We start from the raw sequence: 24,011 nt of genomic DNA, 5'->3' as shown, positions 1-24,011 counted from the left end.
TGCCTTGAGAATTAGCAAGATTTCCTTCCGAGAGTAGTATGCCTGGTGACCTACCTGCTAGTACATGGTGTGGCCTGAGGAAGCACTAATTAGCAAAGAGCCTGGTTCCGAGTAGCCTGGACTTGCAGATGTTCCTTATGTGCTCTCTTGTATCCCCAACCCACATAAGGACTCTTTTATTTTTCCTAAAGCATCTGTGCACTGTTCATCTAGGAACTTGCAGATTCATTTTTCTTTGCTGAGACACTGACCTCCCACCCCCACCAGACACCCATTTTGACTTTGAATTGTCATAGGGCTCTCAACAATGGCATCATTGTCTCTGAGAGTCTTTCCCTGAAATCACAGAATCTGCCTGGTGTTCCTTCATACTCACATCTCCTGGGCATATTGGGTGATAATATACAGCTTACTGCCATCAAAGCATGTCTTCCCTGATGTCCTGCAACCTTTGAGAGAACAGAATTGTCAACTTGTGCTGGAACACTGATGATATCTGAACACCCTGAAATAATGAGTATTTTAAAGCAGGTTCGTCAACAAAAATTGTGTCTTCTTTGGAATCTCTTTTCATTTGTTCTGCACAGCCCTGTATGGTTGTTAATGGCAGGTATTAGTTTCTCTAGAAGTAACTCTATCTGAGAGCGTAAAGTATACTGCTATAGCAAATAAACTCAACTCTAGTGGCTTAAATAATGCAGATTTATTATGCTTAAGTTCTTTGGGTTAGTGGTCCTATAGTGAGTGAGAATTATTGGTGTTGGCAGGATTCCCTTGGCAAGGTCCTATAGCAGTCTGATTCCTTGACCTTTTCAGCTTCTAGAAGTTGCCTATACTCCTTGGCTTATAGACCCCTTCCTTTATCTTCAAAGATATCAATATTGGGTTGAGATCTATTCAGATTATATCACTTTGACTTCTACTGCCTCCTTTTCCCACTTTTAAGAATACTTGTAACTACATTATACATTTTCAGATAACCCAGGATAACCTTCCATTATAATGTCATTATAATGTAAGCTGATTTTAGAAACCTCAAGTCCACCTACAACCACAATCCCCTTAGAGGGAAGTTTATGGATTCCAAGGATTAGAACATGGGGTATCTCTGTGTGGTGAGTGGGATCTTAAGGTCTGATGGAAAGGGGAGATCTTGAATGAGCCTTACAAGATAGAACAGTTTCTTCAGGCAAAGTTCAGAAAAAGAATGTTTCAGAAGGAAACAGTAACAGTGAGAGAAGAAGGTGAGTGCTTGGAATAGCATTCAGTTGGGAGCTGGTGTAGTGTTTACAGTCAGGATCGGATAAATGGCTAGAGAGGTGGGTAATGGGAGACAACTAGGCAACTAAGACCTGTATCTGAATGATGTTGGACTGCATTTGACATTTATTGTTTTTGTGAAGATTTTCAGAAGAAATGTCATGTTTTCCTATGTTCAGAATATTATAGCAGACATATGCCAGAAACCTACTGAGAATGTTCTGTCAAAAGGCAATGGGAACTGTTGATGTGGTGGACACTTGAGGGTGGCAGCAGGAAGATGGCAGGGTCCCAGCCAGCCATCTACTCAGGATGTTCTAAGACAACTAGGCTGTGTAGACAAATTTTGTTAGGGCAGTGAAAATAGAAAAGAGGGGCACAGATTATGGGAATTTATGGTTATTGGAATCAAACCAGTACTAGTTAGCAGAATTTTGAACTTAGAAGAAAGAATATGAGGTATCTCATGATAACAAAGTATTGAACCTCCAGCTTTTAGGAAAAGAGGCAATCATAGTGGGTCTTAGTATCTCTCAGGATTTAGGGAGTAGGAGCAAAAAAACTGATCCAGGATGAATTATCATCAGAGGTGTCCACTTCAGGACTTACTTGCTCAAGATCCAGTTAGTAAGAAGGTACAGTTAGTCCAACTTGGATCATGCAGCTATCAATGATCCAATCAGGACAGTCAGGAAGATGGAATAGGAAGATTGCCACTTGACTACCCTCAAAGGGAGGTAAAGGGATGAGTGTTTTTACTCTAAACTATAGTATGAGCAGAAGAGAGACTGTGCCCACAGAGGAAAACTAACTAAATAAGAACATGGAAGGAAAAGAAGATATAGAGATGCCTGGAGATTTATAGTACTTCCTAAGATAAAACACAGAAGAGAAAGAAAATAAGGATTTTGAGCTAGCAAACAGGGACTGAACTTTGAATGTTGTTGAGATGCTATCAGAATATCCACATATAATATATAACAGCAACAGGAAATGTGGGCCTTGGAAGCAGAATAAAGGACTGGGTATTGTCTCGGGGAAAGATGAGATCACCAAGTTGTTGAGGCCATTGTGTTCTGTTGTTAGCCTTACTCTCTTACTCTGCATTTTGCTCTTGGATTTGGACTTGATGATTCCTTCAGTTAAAAGTCAGCTGCCATTACTTTCCACCTGTGGTCTTACAGTTTTCTAGCATTTGGGAATCTGCCATATACAACCTATTTATTTATTACCCAGCTCTGCTTGTTCCAGTGGTTTCTCTTGGATCTTGGCCTTGTGGGCCTTGGTTTTGAGGAAATTGAATTTAAGGTTAATTTGAAATTTAATGTGATAACAAAGTCCCAAGTAGAACTGCTGAGGAAATAATTGGGCAGCATAGACATCTAGGTAAAAAGTAAAGATTAAGGAAAGGGTTAGGACATCTTCCATTTAGGGTAATGGCTTAACCTTCGATGCAGGGACAGCCTCCTTAGAGCGTGACTGCAAGAATGGAAACACAGAAGTCCAAAGATTATGCCTTCATGATGGCCAAGTTTTAGTGAGTGAAGAAAAAGAACATGGTCAGAACTAAAAGAAACAATTGCGGAAGTGGGAGGAAGGCAGCTATGTCTGTGGTTAATACAGGAAGTTCCAGAAGGATGCTCTACAGTATGAGAAATCAAAAGGAACAAACTGGAAGATACTCAGGAGTAGAACAGTCCTGATGTTTGTAAGTTTTGGTAAATGACCCAATGGAGGTCACATTTCAGAGAGGTAGATGAAAGCAGGCAGTGAGGAAATGAGGACCAGGCAGACAGACACAGGCATTACAGATGTCGAGGCTGTGGCCATGCTGCTGTGCATGTGTGTACTTAACCGTCCTGACAGTGAGAATTCCATAGAAACATTCATTGTAGTAAACTCGGAAGATGTGCTAATGTGGATCCTGCCCTCTGTGTTTAATGGCAGCACAGACACACTTTTTTCAAGTTAAAAGGATATTTTAGTTTGAAATTTTGTCTGTTGGTGCTTCTCCAAGTCTGGCTATTGTAGTTAAGGGTGTCCATTTTTCTCTGAGTTAGGAAGCAGAGGCTCAATTTTGTTTCATTTAGTATAAGAACACTCTATGTAGTTACAGAAATAGTTTGTAAACACTGCTGGCCAGAGCTTTATGGAAGCAGGCAGGTTGTCCTATTCTGCCCTGAATTCTCCCACAGATGGGTCATTTTTATTAGAGGAAGTTGGATAACGGGGCAAGTTTTGTTTTTCTTCCCAGTGAGGATGGTAGAAATGGCACACTCTCCTTTTCCCCAGTTACAATCTTAATGTTTGAAGGAGAAACCTGTTTTTCCTGTTAGGTGAACTTTGTTAGTCTGAACACAGAGAGGGACACAGTGAATACCTACACTGAGTAGAGTGGAGGGTGCCTCCATTACTGGTGCATGAGGCCTGCTGATGGATGCTTTGGGCTATAAGGAAATAAAGGGTAGTTCTCTTAAATCCTCTGCTAGATGGTTTCTGTTTTCTGTCCAGGATACTGCCTTTCTGTGTTCCTCTCAGCCGTGTGGTTATCCTCCAGTCTCACACTGCGCTTGTAGGTATTTGCCCAGAACCACAGCCCCTTTGGTAGTCTGATGAGGTTTCTAAACTGTAAAAATTGAGTACTGTGGTGGGCTACGAGCTCATTGGTAGTACTTGCTTAGTAGGAATTCGAAAAGAAAGGAGAAGAGGAAAAAGAAAAGGCAGCAACACCGTGTGTGAATTTCAGTTTGTGGATCTCACTTCTCCAGTTTCTCTGATTTACATGATTGAGTGTTGTGAATTATCTACCTCTGAAATTTCAGACTGTATCCTTACTCTTGTACAAATGGGAAAAGCCCTGTGGTTCCAGTCTAGTATTTTTCTGTGGTTGAGTCTAATGGCCTAGAATATTTTTCTTTGACAACTTGCTTCAGAGAAAGTATCTTATAGTGAAGGGAATAAATGTAAGAGTTGGAGAGAAATTGCAGGAGACTGGGGAATCAGGCTGCTGAGGTGTGAGGGTGAAAGCACCCAGATCTTGTTTCCATGTCAATTCATCTTGGACCTCAAGCAGCTACTTGAATGAAATATTCTGAAGATTAGATTCTCCATTTACAAAATCACAACATTGAACTAGCATCTCTGGTTGCAGCCATGACGTCCCTGAAATCACCTGCCGTTAGACCTACTCTTTGGGGATCCAAACAGAGCATGGTGAAGTTTCTCCCTGTTACCTAGGAGTGCTGACCGCTAATGACTGGACTGTCTGTTTCCCAGCAGAGCACAGACTGTGACTTCTGACCAAGAGAAACGATTACTGCATCAGCTCCGAGAAATCACCAGGGTCATGAAAGAAGGCAAGTTCATTGACACATCTCCAGAGAAGGAAGCTGAGGAAGCCCCATACATGGAGGACTGGGAAGGTAAAATGCCCCATTGCTTCCTTATTAGCTGTCACCCAGAAAGGAGATCTTGCCAGTTTTCTTGAAAATCAATTTTGTATAGACATGACATCTATATGTTTACCTAATTTAAATGTACAGTCGGGAAAGTTTGGCGAATGTGCAGTGTTAATCACACTATAGTGTCAGAATAGGACAATTTCATCACCTTAGGAAGACCCACCTTCCTGCCTCTGGCAGCAGCTGAGCTGCTTTCTACCCCTTAATTTGGCTTTTTGTGTATAAATGGACTGTATTGCAGATGTGCTGTGATGGCTGTCTTCTGTTTAGAGGAATGCTTTTGAGATTCATGTGTGGTGTTGAGAGTGTAGCACAAGTTCTTTCTGAAACTGCTGGGTAGGATTATATAAATATACCACAATTTGTTAATCCACTTGCTGGTTGATTAACATTAGGCTCTTTCTAGCTTTGAACTGTAGGATCCAAGCTATTGTGAAATTTGCATGAAAGGCTGTTTTGGACATACTGTGCTTCTCTTTCAGAATATGTTTAAGAGTGGGATTTCAGGTTTTATAGTAGGTGCATGTTTAAATTTATTAGACACTTTAAAGTGGCTGTACATTTCCACCAGCAGCTTGTGAGAGTCAGTTTTCCCATATCCTTGCTAATGTACTATCTTTGTAAATGTTAGTCATTCTAATGAGTTTACAGTGACATCGCAATCATCACTCAAATTTGCATTTCCCCAGTGACTATGATGCTGAACTTTTTTTTCATGCAATATTTGCAAACTGTGTATCTTTGTTGAAGAGTCTGTTCAAATTATCATTTTTTAATATTGGGTTGAATGTGTTAACATATTTATTTATTTGCTGGTGGGATTTTTTTTTTTTTTGAGAGAGAGAGGGAGGTTTTGTGAAATAGTACCCCTGGCTGGCTTGATACTCAGTATGTAGTACCCAAGCTAGTCTTGACTCATCATTCTGTGGCTCGGCCTCCCTGGGACTGGCAATGTATGTGTGCCTCACCTGTGCCCAGCGGCAAGAGTTTTCATGCATCTTGGATACAAGTACTTAACCACTTAGGTATTTTACATGTAATTTCTTATAACTTGCAACTTGCCTGTTTATTTGCTTAATGGCATCTTTATAAGAGAGTGTTAAATTTTTATGAAGTCATACTTATCATTTTTCTTTTGAATCACATTTTTGTGTGTTCTCTTTAAGATATCTTTGCCTAATCCAGATGTTTTCATCTAGAAGTTATATGGCTTTAGTGCTTACATTTAGGTTTATTTTGAGAATTTTTTTAAAAATTGAAATTAAAATATAATCGCATCATTTTCTCCCCTCCCTTTCCTCCTCCTAACTCCTTCCTTGAGTTAATCTTTATAGACGGTATGGCATCAGGACTTAAATTTGCTTTTGCATATCTCAGTACTCTGTCACTCTCCATTAATTTGATTTAATTAATAACTTTAGCACACTGGTTGAAAATCAGTTGATCGTGTGTGTGTGTGTGTGTGTGTGTGTGTGTATGTTCTTGGGTGTGAAACCTAGATTTTGCACATGGTGGGTGCATGCTCTAACACTGAGCTCCATTCTAAGTTCAATAACAAATGGTAAATGGCCAGCCCCCAAAATACACACACACACACACACCATATATATATGTATATCATGCAGATGGAACAAGTTGTATTTATATATTTAGGAATACACATGTTGGGGTCTAGGAATTGCTTCACAAACCACATGAACACCAATCTCAGTCAGACAGGTACAATTTATTGAGCATATGTCCCAAGACTGGTTGACCAGGGCCATGGTGTGGATTCAGGAACTGAACCATGACCCAGAGTTAAGATCCTATAGGGTTTTAGAGCCCAAATCCGCAAACATCTGTGCCAAGTTATTGCACCAATCAGGATTTAGGAATAGAGTATTTCCTCAGGAACATGTCTTTGTTGTGCATTTTTCCTGTTCCCATTAGTTGGGGTATTCAACTGTGGCAGGGGACTTGCCTTGTCTAATATTCATGTCTTAATTTGTCCACCGGGATGGGACTTGTCTAACATTCATGTCTTAACTTGCCAACCAGTATGTCAGTTACCCACATACATGTCTCTTTCTGTCAAACACAATGTCAGTTTCCAGAGAGGGCTTGGGAACTTAAATTTTATTGGACCACTACTCAAAATGGAGGTCTAATTTCAAATAGTTTCTTATATTGGTGCGGGTGTCTCTCTCATCCCAGGGGCAGCTTAAAAAGACAAATACCATAAAAGCTTATACAGAGGTGGAGGAAGTGCTATTAGGTAGTTGATTCAGGTCTCAGCTTATTGTGGGTAACTATACAAAGCAGTTTTACTGACTTCTATCATGATTGGTTCCAAAGGACACAGAATATAACAGAATATGTAATCAATCTTGGCGTTAGAAAGTTTCCTAGTAACAGCAGAAACATAGGAGAAAGTTTTCTTTTAAGAGTAGGCTATCCAGGTAACTGTTACTTAGGCCTTAACATTTTACCTAGGTCCCAACACATACACATATAACAATTAAAGAAAAAGAGCCTTATACCACTTGTTTTGTAGGTCATGAAGATTTGCAAAAGATATAGACAGACATTTTAGCAAAGAGGATATACAGATTGCAAATATGCACATTAAAGCATATTCAATATAATTTTTCTCTAAGAAAATACAAATTAAAATTAGAGCAAGATAGCTGGGTGTAGTAGCAACACCTTTAACCTGAACAGAGGCAGAGGCAGGTGGATGGATCTCTGTGAGTTCAGGGCCAGCCTGGTCTATATTTCAGCAAATTTCAGGCAAGAGGAATAGTCAGACACTGTCTCAAAAGAAAAAAAAATTTAGAAGAAGATGCTTCTCCATACCTTTTAGAATGACTGAAATAAGAAAAAACAGCACCAGATTGAAACGTAAAGAAACTATCATGCATACCTTGCTAGTGACATAAATAGAATGCATTTGTGTTAGTTACTTTTCTGTCTCTGTGACCAAATTATTTGCTTTGCTGATGGTGGGGAAGACTTAGTGGAACATCCCATTTTATAACAAGGAAGGGGCAGAAACAGGGAAGTGGCCAGGGATACTCTACACCCAAGCATCCATTCCCAGTAATCTATGCTCCTCCAGCTAGGTTTCACCTCCTCCACAGCCTCCCAGAATAGAACTGCCAGCTGGGAACCAAGCATTCAAAATATAGTATGTAAGGGGCATTTTGTATTCAATTCACAATAGGATGTTTTGGAAAACGATGTACTAATTTGTTTAAAAACTTAAGCATGCCAATTCTGTGCATTATAGCAGTTGTAGCCTTGATATTTATCCCCAAGAAATTAAGACAAGGACATGTAGAACTTGTACATGAATAATCATAGCAGCCTTATCTATCCAGACTCTGTCCTTTAGCAGGTGAATGGGCTAAATGGTGGTGCATGTATTCCATAGTATACCATAAAGCAATAAGAAGGAATGGATTTTTGGTACATTCAGAGAATTTTGCTAAGTGAAAGGTAGAAGATTATTTAAAAAGTTAAGATTCTATATGTATTATCTTTAAATGGCAAAGTTGTGGGGATAGATAACAGACTAGAAGTTGCTAGGGGTTAAGAGGTAACTGCCAGTAGGAAGGGATGGGTGTGGTCATGAAGGGCAACATCATGAGGCAGCTTTGTGGATGGATGCATTCTTTGCTGTATTTTCTTTTTATGTATGTTTAATGTATACATGATGTGTATGGGATATCTGTGTATGTATGCACATTCACATGTATATGCAGGTAACAGATTGAGGTCAGGTGTTTTTAATTGGCAAGTACTTTATATATTAAGGCAGGAACTCTTGTTTAAACTTTGAGCTTGCCAATTTCACTAGTCTAGCTAGCCATCTTGTCTTGAGGATCCTGTCTCTGCTTCCCAAGCAGAAACAGGCAGGTCTTTCATGCCCAACTATTATATATGTGGGTGCTAGGGGGTTAATTCCAGGCCTTTCCATTGAATCACCTCCCAGCACCTGTTCTGCTAATGCAGGTATCTTGGTTATGATATTAAGTTATAGTTTTCTTCATGCCACTGTTGGAAGAAACTGGAATAACCTGAGATTTCTGTGCTTCTTATAACTACATGTCAACCTATACTTATCTCAAGATAAAAAGGTTAATTTATTGAAAGTAACACAAGAAATTATAACAGACATATTAATAGGATAGCTTTCCAATAAATAAACCATTTACCTTTTGTAGTTAAGATAGTATAAGAGTTTAAAAGATAACACTTGTGATGGTTTGTATATGCTTGGGCCAGGGAGTGGCACTATTAGGAGGTGTGGCCTTGTTGGAGTAGGTGTGTCATTGTGGGTGTGGGCCTTAAGACCTTCATCCTAGCTGCCTGGAAGCCAGTATTCTGCCAGAATCCTTCAGATGAAGATGTAGAACTCTCAGTTCTTCCTGCACCCTGCCTGTCTGGATGCTACCATGTTCCTGTCTTGATGATAATGGACTGAACCTCTGAACTTATAAGCCAGACCCAATTAAATATTGTCCTTATAAGAGTTGCCTTGGCCATGGTGTCTGTTCACAGCAGTAAAACCCTAACTAAGACAACACTGAACTGGAAAATGTCTATAGCAAATATGGATGAAAACAAGTTGATAGGTTTAATATAGAAAAAGTCCTACAACTAATGCAGGAGTTACTAAAATGTTCACACTTGAATAGCTCACAAAAGAAAAAATGCCAACAGCTATAAAACCTGTGGAAAAGTATTTCAGTCTCGCTAATCATCAGTGAAATTTCTTTTTTCTTCCAGCTTGTAAATCTGTATTGTACAACCTTATTCCCAATATTACTCCTTTCCCCATCATTTTCTACCTGCCATGCAGGTTGTGTTGAGATCACATGGAATTTTAGCTGTGGTAGTAACTTGTAAAGACACGTGCTTTTTCTGCTTTAAGTATTATTTAACCGTGGTATTACATTTCTTGCATATTACCAATGATTGATTGTTTTACATTAATAAGTCAACCCTTTCCCTTTTTTTTCCTCCCTTAAACCTCTCCCCCCTTTCTTTTTCAGAGGCAAACTCTTACCATATAGCCCAGGCTGGCCTCGAACTCTTTGTTCCCTTGCCAGTGCCTCCTGAGTGCTGGGATTTTTAGCATAGACAGCTGTATATGACTTATTTCCGCCCTCCCCTGACCCACTAGGAATTGAACTTATGGTCTTTGAACATAACTTGCATATTAGGGACGTGCTTCACCACTGACCTCTATCTGCAGACCATTTAAAAGGTTTGTTTTGTGACAGGGTCTCACTATGTAGCCTTGAAATCTGGCCTTATACCTTGCATCATAGGTAGCTAGGATCACAGGCTTGAGCACCAAGCCTACCACCACTTTCTTATATCCAGCTTCACAGTTGCTGAATTTAACTTTTGGTAAATTTTTATATTTGTTAAGACAAGGTCCTGCTATATTTTGATGTTTACATGTTAAAGGATTAGTCCCTAAACTGCCACTACTGGGATGTGGACCCTTAGGAAGTGGGGTGTCAGGGAAGGTTCTTAGCTCTTTTTGTGGGTGCCCTCAGAGGTGACTTTGTGTGGCACCCCAATCAGTTCCCCTTTACTTTCTGGCCTTTGTAAGCAATTTGACTCTGCCACTTGCTTCTGTTGTAAGGTGCTGCTCTTGCCAGAGGCCTAAAGCAATGGGCTACCCAATCTTGGGCTAGAATCTCCAGGCCCTTCAGCCACAACAAACCTTTCTCTTACAAGCTAATTATCTTAGGCATTTCATTACAGTGACGTAGCAATGACATATTCACTTAAAGCATTTTTACTGTATGTAAAATACCATAAATTCAGAATACTTGGATATGTATATGGAGTTTTCATCTTGCTAGAATATTCACAACCATGCCTTTCCTTTAAAATCTGAAAATCCAGGGCTGGAGACCCAACTCAGTGAGTAAGAGCATTGATTGCTCTTCCAGAGTACCTGGGTTCAATCTCCGGAACCCATGTGGTTACTTAAAACCATCTGTAACTCCAGTTTCAAGGGGTCCTTCTAGCCTCCTTGACACCAGGCATGCGCATGACACTTGTGAAGGAAGAACACTCATGCATTTAAAAAAAAGTCTGAAAATTCTTCTTCACTCTGTACTTTTCATTTGATTGAAAACAAGAAATATTGTTTTGATCTGATCGCTTTTCTCAGTAGGTAGCCTGGTTTTAGTTTATCTATGTGTTTTCTATCTGGAATTTATTTTCATCTTATATTTAAAATCTGAATTCAGTCCCAGCCATTGATTCTGTCTGTGTAAACATGAATGTGTTTTTATACTACTTTTGCTGAGCCCTTTGTGAGCCTTCCCTCAGTGAATAGATGTTTTCTTTCATACTTTTATTAATGCTTTTATGTATTTTTCTTTGATTTCACAGTCTAGTAATTAAAAATCAGGTACCCTTATCAACCTCCACAATTTCTCAGAATTTTCATTTCTTTGTCATTTATATCTTGTTGCAGAATCCTTTAATGTGAACTTCTAATATATGGATTTGATTTTCAGACATATTTATCTTGATCTTGTGACCTTTATTCGTGGGTATAATTTTTTTAGCTTGTGATCATGCCTTTCTGTTTACAGTAGTTCTGTTTTTTGTTTATTCTGTAACCTCTTGAATGTCACTAAGGATAAGTTGACATGTTAAATCCTATTTCCTGTGTTGACTGTTTTATTAGTGGCTGCTGTATAATTTGCTTAGTTTGGTTCTCATGTTTTGAATTGCTGAGTTTTCATAGAAGCATTGAATCTTTGTTGTTTGCTTATATTTCTTAAAGATGTTTTAAAGTATTAAGTCATCTGACATGAGCTACTTCAGCATTCAGGTGGGTCATTAGTAATAGTTTTGGATTTAGCATTAGTTTTACTTACATATAGATAATGTTTTTTAGTTTTTCAGTTTATATGGGATATCTTCTTTCTGTCCTTTCTCCTTCACTCTATGTATGCCCTTAGAGCTGAAATGAATGTCTCATAGCTAGCATAGGGTTGGGCCTTTTTATTTTTTAAATATTTTCACCATTATGTTGATTAGAGAATTTAACCCATTTATATTCAATGTAACAATTGATAGGTAAGGACTTACTAGTGTCATTTAAGATTTTTATTACATTTATTTATGTTTGTGTTTATATGTGTGTTCATATGCATGTGGGTGTGCACCATAGTGTGCACATGGAGGTCAGACACCCTACCAAACTTGGTTCTGTCCTTCCACTGTTGGTCCTGGGGATGGAACCCCAGGTTTTTAGGCTTGGTGGTAAGGTAAGTATTTTTACCCAATGGAGCCATCTCACTAGCCTCTGGCTGTTGTTTTGGTAGTTTTTTATCTGGTTCTTTTGTAGATTCTTTGTTCTTTTCCTCCCTTCAGTCTTTCTTTATGGTTAAATTTTGTTGTTGTTTTGTTTGTATCTTTAGGTGGCTTGTTTAAAGCTTGGATCCCCCAGGAGATGACCTAGAGTTGGAATGAGCTATAAAACTGAATCTGCGAGGCTAAGTGTTGAAGTGGGTCTGGAAACATAAGTCTAAAAGGTCTGGCCTGGTGCTGGGGCAGTCTGAAGGCCTATACTGCATTAGAAAGTCTTGAGGATGTTCCTTTAGGTCCTGGGACTGTAAGATCCAGAGGTGTTCTAGAAGCTTGGTGCTATGTATTGTCTAGTACTCACATCTACTGAAATGAGCATGGGTCCTGAATCCACCAGACTGTGGAAATTAGCTCTAGGTCTGTACCATCAGTAGAGAAGTCTGGATTCCTATGTCTACATTTAACAACTTGGTTTCTGATTATAGATGTATATTGATTCTGGACAGACATAGATGATGTGGCTGGGTTTCCTATTTCAGGGTTGGTCTGGAATCTAAAGCTCACTTGTTGCTGGGTAGGCCTGGATCCTATTTCTGTGGGGATTGGTATAGAGACTGCTAGATATAGGCATAAGTAGGGTCATGGGGCTGCCCTGGGACTTTGTGCTAGCTTGGCCTGATGCCTAGGGCCATGGAGGCCAGGATGACTGAATCCTGGGGCAGCTAGACCGGGTCTAGAGCTTGAGTCTAATTGCTTTCCCTCCAGCACCAAAGCAGGTAATCATCAAAATGCAAAGGTAAGCTTTACTCTTTATATAGAGTGATGGCAAGCAAATGGACTTCTCTTGAGAAGTCAGTGGTTGAGATCTAAGTAGCAAGCCCCTGCCATGAGGTTGTAAAGGCTTTGGGTGACTATCACTGTCCATTTTCTGTTGCTATAACTGAATACCAGATGAGGTCACTCATAAAGGATGGAGGTTTATTTAATTGATGGTCTGGGAATCTAAGAATACAGTGTCAGCATCCACTTGGCATCTGGTCAGAGACTTCTTTTGCTTGGTCATTGTATGGCAGAGGTCACATGGCCAGACAGAGCAAGCTTGATGTCTTCAGTTTTTCTTCTTACAAGAACATGAATGCCATCATGTGAAACCTACTTTGAGATTTAATCCTACCTCTGATTCAATCCCTTCCTAAAGACCTGCCCTCAAAATGCCATTAACATATAACTTTGAGAATTGAGCTTCAACAAGGGTTTTGGAAAGGGACACTCAAACCATAGTGGTAGCTGCACTCTTGTTTTACCTAGCACTCTGCCCACAGTTATCCTGGGAGTGAAGGCTGGACAGCCAAAATTCTGATACTCCTGTCAGTGCTGGTAAGGGTTTGGTAAGAGGGAGTTTTTACATCACTGGGAGAACTGAAATATTTTTGACTCTTCTGCAGAGTAATTTGGTAAGGATACGAAGTCTTTAAAAATGACTGTTCTCTTTGGCCTACTCTCCATATTTCTAGAAGGCCATCTTGAGGAACTGGGGTAGATGATCTGGGTTTATACAGAGTTCCTCACCACCACATAGCTTACAATGGAGACAAGCTGGAAGAAAGCTGCTCAAATGCCTTATGTAAGAATGGTAAATCACATGTGTTCCATGACACAGAGAAATACCAATGATACATACTAAAGGAAAACGTACAGGACAATAGTACATATTCCTTCTTTATTAAAAAAGCAGGAAAATACTATGTATATATGATTCTAAAAGCCAGAAGTAAACAAATTACCAGTGGTAGGATTCTGGGTGAATTGTGTTTTTTTCTAAAACTTGTTTCCTACTAGTTAAAACTAGTAGGAAAAATATTAAAAAAAAAAAAATAAAGGCTATGCGAGCCTCCTAAAAAATCTGCAAAGTTTGAATACTTTTATAAATGTTGTAATACTTTTATAAGTTTGAATACTTTTATAATGTTGTAAAAATGTCTCTAGATTCCTCACATGTGCCAAAAGATAGCTGTTTTTCACAATTGATGGGCAAAATGTGGTGTCTATTGGAGATGAATGTGCAGTCATCATCAGTGTGCAAGTGGATTTCGCATTCTTCAGTTTCCACTGTGTAGTGAGCACCACGGTTGCCAGCACTGCCATACGAGCTCGCACACGGCCCATCTGCTGCTCCTGCTTGGCCTGGCTCACACAGACTTATTTCATTTCATCCCTTACTTGGCAGCACAGCCTCTTTCTCATTATCATAGCCGAGGTTTGGTGCAATGTTACTCATTTTGCTTACCTGTTTGTTGTTTTTTCCTTTTGTTCCATTTTGTCAAAATGAAGATGCCAACAATAGGAGTTCTGTCTCTGAAAATGCAGTTCTTGCCCTGTGGGGTCTTGGTCATGTCCAGCTAACTTGCCCCTGCTTCTGGCAGTTACAGACTGCTTTGGTCGTTCTGATAAGTAGAAAGCACTATGGTTTATTTTTCAAAGAGCTTAGCATTCCTTTTCCCAGCCCCACCCCCACCAGAAGATTTGGAACCGGTTCCAAATAGAAATTGTAGCCTTAAGCTAAGCCCTCTCCATCTGGTAATGCTGAAGGCTCATGCTGTTTGCATAATCTTCATCAATGCTGCAGAAACATGAGGGGCGAGACTTACCTCTACCCCAAGCACCTTACTTACAAAGGATTTTCCTCTGCCTTGGTTTGTATTTCACAGAGCACTGAGACAGTCAGCCAGACTGCTCAGAGTTTGTTCAAGTGAAACTTGAGGACTATTAGGACCATCTTAGAGATGTATTGAATGGATTTGTTAGGATAGGCTGGCTGTTGCCAGAGAATCCTCTCTGATCCTCACACTATTTATTTTCAAAGATGTTCTTTTTAAGACTTTGCTACTTTCCTCTCTAGGTTACCCAGAAGAGACATATCCAATGTATGACCTTTCGGATGGTATCAAGCGTAGGCAAGAAACAATCCTGGTGGATTACCCTGATCCGAAAGAGCCCTCTGCTGAAGAAATAGCTGAACAAATGGGAGAATTAGAAGAGGAAGGATCAGAGCATTTGAGCTGGGATCGTTTGCCCACTGACCCTGGAGCCCAGAAGGAGAATTCTGTTACCCTGTGTGATCCTAAACCAGAATCATGCTCCTGCTGTTTTCATGAAGAAGAGGATCCTGCTGTCTTGGCAGAGAACGCTGGCTTCAGTGCAGATGGCTACAGTGAGCAAGAGGAAGCCACCAAGGAAAACTTGCTCCAAGACTTTACGAATGAAGGGCTGGGGATCAGCACTGATAATACACACATGGGTGGCACGCTAAGGAAGCGCAATCCCCAGGGTTTTGAGTGAAAGCAGCCTGCTTGGAAAAGTATCCATTACTCTGTTCCCATGGCACCTTTCCTCAGTTTCATCCATGCTCCTGTGCTCTCTGCATCCTTCTCTGTGTTCAGTATCATAGTTCTTGGGCCACTACCATGGATACAGTCTATCCTTCCTGGTGCTTGCACATGTGTCACTTTGTAAAGTAGCCATTAGTGTGAACACGGGACAGAATCACCTTTCTCCTCTTGCCTTTCCCTATCTGAGACACTAACACATCCAGTAATTGTGTTTGACTGCTTGTGCTTTGCAGGTGGTACCACCTAGGCAAACATCTGACCCCTCCTCACAGGAGCAGCAGATGATTTACCTGTGAGTGATTTATTGAATGGATGTTAGGATAGGATGGCTGTGAGTGAGAACTGGGTTGGCAAATATTGAGGACTTCCGTTTTAAGAATGAAGATGTTAGATTCCCAAATGCCTTATTGTTTGGGCCTTCAGCTGGTTAGTGGTCCCCTAAGAAGACCATGCTTGGTTCTGAGGCTAGGGGCCCAGCGCACAGCAAGATAGCTGATTGAGCTGCAATCTCTCCTCATAGCCTTCTAAGATACCCTGACTCCTCCAGAGCAGCAGGCCATGAACTCACAGGCCTATTTGGAGACCATTTCTCTTGTATATTCCCTCAATCCCTAGCTTCCTTTGTCCTTATTCTCTTGAACAGAACTGCCAAATCTTCTCCTTTGAATGTCTTCTGTGGCTAGAGGGAATTTGAGGCATTAGTTTGTGTCCCACAAGCTGAAGTTTGAGGCTGTTGAAGCTACAGGACTGCTTAAGTATGGTGGTCCTTCCTGAGGAGCTCAGGAAACAGTGTCTTTGTGAGACAAGATGGAACCTAAGAATTCTAACGAGGGTGAGTCAGTTCAGCTACATGATTAGAAACTGAAAGGCCATGTATCTCCAACAACATTCCCAGTCATGAAATGGGAGACTCAAAATTTAAGGAATTTTGTGAAGCTGGATACAGTCTTTAGAGTTCTATTGTACCTGGTATGAATACGATGCCAGAAGATAGTTTGGGCCACTTGGGAGCATACTGTACTGGCTGTCATCAGAAAGTCTGAGACCACACTAAGATATTGTCAGCTACTAGAAAGCTTTATATGTTAGCTGGACTTGAGAAGACCCTTAAGAGTGAGTCTAAAAACACACACTGTATCAATCCCTGTGTAGAATGTTTGATTGAAATTGTGCAGAATGCAGTCTTGACATAACTAAGCATAAAAAGCAGTAGATACTCTTGTTTTGGCAGATTGTTTTCTAGATGGTTCTGGTATCCACCATGAGAAGTTGACTTAGGATAGCTGGTTAGAACACTGGTTCTAACATAGGACATAATTCTGTTACTAGATAAAAACTTGTTTCCTTCTCATTCATTTGTTGGACAACTGCCCTGTGCTGAGTACTAAGAAGACTGAATTTGTACCTTGAAGAATTTCAGTTTAATATGCGAATCTGACAGATGCACCGTGGACCGTAGGAAAGCTTGAGATTGTGAATTCTTCAGGCAGATTTCCTTGCAACTAGGCTGTGGATTTTTGATTGGCTCCTTACGCAGTCTGAGCCTGGTTCGGGCATCTATAAAGTTAGGGTAGTAAAAACACAGGTCTTACATGGCTGTAAGCTGTAAATGAGGTAGTTAGTGCACATAGGGTGGCATGCTTATGTTGTTAGCTAATGCATAACAACATATCATGTGGTAGCTGTTTTATTAATTACAGTGTGGACCCCAAACTATAGGAGCACAGAAGAACAGCAATGTTTTTGCCAAAGTACCAATAAGTTTCAGAAGACACTTTGTGGCAAGCTAAGAACATGGCAAGGAAGGGAAAGGCCATTTGGGCAGAAAGAGTAGGTTAGCAAGAACAGTGGGGTGCATAGACGGATAATCAGGTGAAAAGGGCTTAGAGCCAACTCTGTTAATGAGGATCAGCTATGGAAACAGTTCCTGCCAGAAGGACCAATCCTTCATGGTTCTTGCCACTCTAGATGTTAGTTTGCATACAGGAATATATTTATTTGTATATGCTGGAAACTTTGAAGTACCTATTAGTAATTTGGAATATAGGCTTTTTTTGTTTATTTTCTAGAACTGTGTCTTTTGGATATGATGATTTTACATGTATATCCAATCCAGGATGACCAACATCAAGGGACTTGGTTTCATTGTTGTGGTCTTCATTTCTCAGTATTAAGGGCTTCAGCAAGGCCTTGCCATTATGTCTGCAGTGGCCTCTGGGGCACCACAGCAGTAGCTGGCCTAAGAAGCCACTGACTATCGTCTAGGAGCATGCTTGGTAAGTCAGGTGGGTAACCAGCCAGAAGATTCCTTAACTTGGTTATATAGGAACACAAGACTGTACCTCATTATCTCAGGGCCTGGGCCTGGGAGGTATGCTGAGAAGTAGAGATGGAGTTGGCCTCTAGGAATAATGGCCTGTGATAACTATGATCTTTGAATTTAGACTCAGATAATAAAATAACTTATGGTCTGCACTCAGACACTCTGAAAAAAAGAAACCTAACTAACACTCATGGCATAATTAAATTTTCTCATTGCTATGTCAAAGGTAACAATGCAGGAGGAGCATACAGTTGAGAGCAGTCCTTCAGGGCAGCAGGAGCCAGAGGACTGGTCCACAGGGAGCAGAGAGAGATGAATGATAGCACTTGACTTGTTTTGCCCCTCTCATTCAGTCTGGGACTCCAGCCAAAGGGGTGATGCTGTCCATAGTAAGTTGGGTCTTCCTCCTCAACTAGATTTTCTTACAAACACCTTCATAGACAAGTATGTTTCCATGGCCCATAAATTGGCAATCAAGAGTAAGCACCAGAGGTAATAGGTGTAAAACAAGATTTTCCTCAACATGTGTTCTACACAATTTAGGATTTTTTTTTCAACCTGATGACTAAACAAACAAAACCTCTTTCCCTTGTAGAATACCCAGTATGTGGTCTCCTCAAATTCACTACAGGAATCAGGCCATGTTCGGGTAGGGAATCTTTTTGATCCATATAAAACACTTAGCTGAGTAAATACATAAACCCTAATTATAGATTTGCTCTTAAATTCCCCTTTTTATTTAGACAATTTGTATCTGCAAAGAACACTGCATGTGTCACCTATTTGGGCAGTGATGAAGAAGGATACAAACCAACTATTCCGTAGCCTCCTTAACCACTAGCCTGTCTAAAACACTTTCTAATATCAAGAAAACAGGCCATTCCTTCACTTCAAAGGGCACCACTTTCCTTGTGGATGGTCCAGGAATCATGTCCACCTTCAGGACTGTTTATGGCGTGTCTGTCCCAGAGTGAAGTGTGCAATGGTAGGTACTGGGCACCATCACTTTCTTGAATCTCATGCTGCTGGACTACCCAACTTGATACCCTCTGTGGCCACTCTGCATGCCAAGAATGGTCCAGAGTCACTCTGTGGGGTTTGTGTGACTTTGTGATGACTCCCTTTAAGAACTACAGGCTTTCATCATGTTGGTGCCAAATCTACCACAGGCTGACAAAGGTTCCCACACATTTAAAAACCCTGTTTAGATAGACCCAGCTCCAAGAAGGACCTGCAGTCATGTGAGTGGGCCTTTCCCACCCCTGAGTACTACAGCCTAGTTCTGTCCACAAGGGCCACGCCCACCAAGCATGCTTAAGAACTGTCAGCCAGTTCTTTCAGTGACCCAGATGACCTAGAAGTATCTTCTAACTCATTTTTTCCCATGCTATAGATGTGGCGCCACAGGAGAAGGCAGTATTGATCTTTGTATCACTGGTTCTAAACATGCTCTGGGCCCTCTTTGTTGCTCTTACCCACCTGACCTTTGAAGCACCTAGAAAGGAATAGAGTGGAGAACATTTTAGGAGAGACACGTTTTCTTCTCTCTATGAAAAACAAGGACACAGCAGTCAAACAGTTCAAGTTTAATTTGCTGATACATGTCTGTACTTAGACAAACACTAAATTCTACAACATACATAATGTCATTATGGGAAAATACCAAGTTTGTCATTGCACATACCAATAAATAAATACATTTGCTTCAGAATACCAAAAAGTTTATTCAAAAAGTCACTTAATAAAAGCACAGTTTTGCAAGTTTGTCTAAAACTCCAGATAATTTTGAACAAAAATAAAATGTCTGACCACTCCAAAATAGGAAAAGACAATCATGTGCAAATCGACATACATGTTCTAGGCGTGAAAACTGGCTAAGTGTGCTCTCAGCTAAAGAAATTTTGCCTGTCCTCACCAAGCCGGTCACCAGTATGGGGTCCAGGAGGCTGGAGCTGGGCTTCTCCTTCGATGCTACTCTGAGATGCTCTATAGAACACTACATTTCATCTCCCACACTACCTGGACCTCAGTGGGGGAGGAGGGGCAGGAAAACAGAGGAGAGGGGTGCAGTGTCTTTCTCAGGAAAGAAAGAAGGCACAGTGATGAGCTAGGAAAGGTAGTGACAGGAGCCAGGACTAACTCAGTTAACCTAACTCCTCCAGCACGTTCTGGCAGGCCTGTATCTTGCAGGGAAGGAAACACACAGATTACGTAATTGCTCAAATGTTCTTGCTGCTCAGTACAGTTGTATGCTCCTAGATCTACCTGTCTCTGTGCTGAAAACTCAGACCCATCCCAGTACTTCTTAAGATCTTAAAATGACAGAAGATTGCAAGCTGGAAGTGAATTAGGGCAGGTGGTCATAAACTGAAATAAAAATCTACCCCATAGTCTGTTCTGGAGATTCGAGCAGGTCTACAAGCCAGGGCCCAGGGCAGGATAAGGTCCCAACTCTGCAGGGCAGTGCGGCCCCAGTCACAGTGCTAGGCACCACAAGAAAGCATGCTTTGATGGCACCTGAAATCCTGAAATCCCATGAGGATATCATAGCTGGGGCAAGGAATACAGAGAAGGGGAGGCCAGGACTACTGATAAGGGAAGCCAGGCTGACCATCTATGAGATGGATGTTGTGCTTGCAGAGCAGAGCTCCGCAGACCCCATCTAAATAGTCATCTCTATTGCATGTTAAACTTAGAACTACTTCTACATAACGTTTTGAGGCAAATAGACCTGCCATTTCCAGAAAGGAGAAAGAAACAAAACAAAATCCAAACAAATCCACTTTACAGCATTGTTGCCTTGTCACTGAAGAAGGTAGGACCAAAAGTTCTCTTCCAGTCTGTTACCACACACCTCGGCCTCCAACGCCTGTCTTCCCATAGGCATGCACCTTACTTGCCTGCTTCACCTTAGTGTCAAGATTGTTAAGGCACCATCACTACACCATGTTTATTTATAAGGATGCACATCTCAGCTCCTCCTCCAGTGAACTGACACTACACTTCCTTGATAGTCACCTGCTCAGAACCATGGGAGAAAGCATGGAATGAAGGGGCACCATCCACAGTGGTCACCACTGCCTCCTTATTCTTTTCCTACTCTGATGTGATCTTAAACTTCTGTTCATTGTTTGCAGATTGCCCTTTCCTCTGCACATGCACACACACACACACACACACACACACACACACACACACACACATGTACGTGGACACAGAGCACCTTGGAGCCAGAAGGACAGAAAGCTAGACTTAGAGAGGAGAAGAGGGAGCTAACATCACCACTCTGCAGAGGAACTGTGTTGGAGCAGAGGGTGAAGAGTTTCAGGGTGTGGAGCCAGGAGCATACAGAGGAGCTGCCTAAGGTTCCAGCTGCCACGCACTCTTACAGACTAGACTGCTCATCTCATCAGTTTGCTACCCAGCCAAGGACCAACAAGAAGAGGGTGTGAGGGATAAGAAATCTTACTGTGGGAAAGGCCGAATCCAGGTCATCCCTGGGGCCCTGGTAGCTGAAGTCTTTGGGCCTGTGTTCATAGGGCCAGTGGTCAAGAAAAGGCATTGTCACCAGGAGGTGAGTCTTCAGATCTGACCTTGTAAGGCTGGTCTTGTCACTCGGCGCCCAACAGACAGTTTTGTGCTGAGGCTGCTCCTCTCCACAGTGAGCTACAAAGTTCAGCCTATTTCCTGGTGCTACCAAATTTATATTCAAATAGCCAAGACCCTCCCTCCCCTTATTGTGTGGTAAAGCAAAGAGCAGAGGCCAAGAGTTTCCCATTGTGCTTCTAGTTCCACTCTTACCTCCAGTGAGCCCTCCACTCACTGGAGAGTCCAGAAATCAGCCTGTTCAACCTTAAACTTGTCAACCCAGAAAAACAGCCTTGACTAGACTAAAGACCTGGTTTCTATCACCTCTAACGTTAGGAGATTTCTCCTTATAAAGTCAGGGAGGGAGGGAGGGAAGGAGGGAGGGCGGGCAGACAGACACAGAACTATGGGAAGGAGATGGCACTGTAATCTTTCATCAGGAGATAGGCCAGGCCCAGCATGGAAGTCCTACGGCCCTCCAGAAACTAGACTGTAAACAAAGGCTACCTCACTGAGGGTTCTCTAATGGAGATGTATGGCTCAGGTGTGTCAGACCCTGCTGCAGCAGGTGTGCCTTGCTTGGAGTGTCCAACCTAGGAAATCTAGATATTCTTTTAAAATACTACTTCTATTTACATCAATCCAGCCTCCTCACCTGCAGAGCCTCATATTCAAAGCATGACTCTACTCTTTAAATTTCTACTTAGCCTTTCCAAGCATATCTATTTCAAAGCAAAAAGCAATATCTAAATGCTCTTCGCTTCTTCCCACTGGTTTCTTATCTCCATCTAGGCAAGAAGCTTCTCACAAATGGCACATGGGCAAGAGCTTGGAGTTCCCACGTCCACCAGATGAGTGGTGCCATCATGTCCAGGCCCAGCCCCAGAACCCTCAGGCTTCCTGTCACACATACACAAAGTGTGCAGTGGTCCTGCTGAGGTCTGCGCACAGCTCAAAGTTCTCATAGAGGAGCCAGGGACAGGCCACATCACATCAGAATGGTGTGCAAAAACTCAGACAACTTTCAACAGGGAACTGCCTGATTCCCTACTGAAAGGTTTTCAGCCTTAGACATTAACTCTGAGGGTCTTGATCTGTGGAATTAGGAAGGGAAAGGGCATGCAGAATAGACCCCAGAAGGTCAGAGAGTCTAGTTTCTGGGCAACAGTAGAAACAAAGGAACCTGAGGTTCTCAACTCTGCCCTTAACCAGTTAGGTAACCAAGAGACAAGTGCCTTTTACTCAGGGCTCGGCATTGCTTTTGGTGAACCATACAGAGTACTACCACCTCTGAGCTTTTGTGGCCCTAAAATATCCTTTGCTCCCCTCACCCTGCTCCATCACCCTAAGAACGGCATACAGCTCTCATTGATTGTAGCATACTGGCAACAACGTGAGCTGAGTCTTCCCAGAGAGAACATTCCTCCTGAAGCATACCATTACTTGAATGGTGACCTAGATCCCATGTGTGTGTCATAGGTGTTGTGCTGGGGCTGCTCAGAGCCCTGATGTAGGGAGTCTCCTGGATGATTCCTATAATCCCCATCCACTCAGATATTTGGCCTTGAGAGCTGAGTTCTTGCTTGTGCAAGCACTGGGCAAGTCGGAAGCAACAAATGAGCTAGCATTCTAAGCCACCAGCTAATACACATAGCCAGGCCCCTGCAACCCTAGCAGGGTCCTGCCATGCACTTATCCCTACCACCCTAAGCCCCTTTGGGCCTAATGGGCCCTTTTGAAGTGGGAGTGCTTTCTGCTGACCACCAGAGCCTTTGCTACATAAAGCTCAAGTGCCCTATACATACACATATACTCACTGTACCCCTACCTCCTGGGACACCCATTGTCCTCTGACTTGTAGGCTGAGTGGATGGCTGAACCACAGCAGCCCTGTTTGTGCTTCCTCTCCCTCTGTACCTCTAGTTGAAGAGGCTTTCCAATGTGGTAAACACAACTGCGCGGGGGACTGACCCAGGATTAGGTATGTGTGTTGACCTTGGGGCACAGAAATGCTCTTCCTGTCATACCCATCTGCTGTTCTCTGCTTCAGCAGCAGAGACAGAGCAGCCAGTTTCTGGTTGGTAAGGCCAGAAAGCCCACTGAGGGCCTATGAACAGAGGGTAGGCAGGGCTGTCTTGGCAGGCAGGCAAGCTCCACTCCAGACTGGGCCACCCTAAAGGCAGTGGGGGCCTCTACTCGCAGGCCAGCTTGCTGTCAAAGCTGGACAGAGCAATGGCAAAAGCCTGCAGTGCACACAGTGGGTAGTTGTAATCCATGGTGAACACATCTTCTGCTACCCGGCCAAACTGCATGACGATGTAGTCCGCTGTGGCATGCACAAGCAAGAATGGTGGAGACAGGAAGACCAGGTAAGACACAGGCGAAGGAGGGAAGGAAAAAGCAGAAATGCCAAAGACATCCAAAGGATGAAAAACAAAGGTTCAAGAGAAGTATAAGGAGCAAGAGGGTAAAGGGAGAAAATGCATACAGACAGCAGGGCACAGAAAAGAAAAGACATCCATTTAAAGTGTATCCCCAAGCCCCAGACATGCTGGGCACAAAGAATCTAGGGGCAGGGCTCTAAATCACTATAGCTAGAAAGTTCTAAAAAAGCCATGTCCCCACATCCCCTCACTGGCTGGTAGGACCAGATTGAGGGTG

The 24,011-nt window shown here is 42.0% G+C and overlaps 2 protein-coding genes across 9 annotated transcripts in view; one reads left to right on the top strand and one right to left on the bottom strand.

Annotated features, from left to right (window-relative positions):
• Ric3 (RIC3 acetylcholine receptor chaperone) overlaps positions 1 to 19,482 on the top strand; it is a 49,971-nt gene extending 30,489 nt beyond the window's left edge. For 2 of the 3 annotated variants that reach the window (XM_034514433.2, XM_076940566.1), the window contains 2 exons: positions 4,537 to 4,682; positions 14,950 to 19,482. In XM_034514433.2, coding sequence (XP_034370324.1) covers positions 4,537 to 4,682; positions 14,950 to 15,389 — 586 coding nt within the window. In that variant the 3' untranslated portion in view covers positions 15,390 to 19,482. The remainder of the gene's footprint in view (positions 1 to 4,536; positions 4,683 to 14,949) is intronic. The other variant, XM_034514441.2, reaches the window with a different exon arrangement.
• The window catches only part of Tub (TUB bipartite transcription factor), an 84,903-nt gene continuing 80,225 nt past the window's right edge, over positions 19,334 to 24,011 (bottom strand). For all 6 annotated transcript variants that reach the window (XM_076940546.1, XM_076940542.1, XM_034514418.2 and 3 more), the window contains one exon: positions 19,334 to 23,676. In XM_076940546.1, coding sequence (XP_076796661.1) covers positions 23,543 to 23,676 — 134 coding nt within the window. In that variant the 3' untranslated portion in view covers positions 19,334 to 23,542. The remainder of the gene's footprint in view (positions 23,677 to 24,011) is intronic.

Source organism: Arvicanthis niloticus, chromosome 1 (genome assembly GCF_011762505.2).
Source record: "Arvicanthis niloticus isolate mArvNil1 chromosome 1, mArvNil1.pat.X, whole genome shotgun sequence".
NCBI lineage: Eukaryota > Metazoa > Chordata > Mammalia > Rodentia > Muridae > Arvicanthis > Arvicanthis niloticus.
This window is presented reverse-complemented; position numbering and strand designations above follow the sequence as displayed.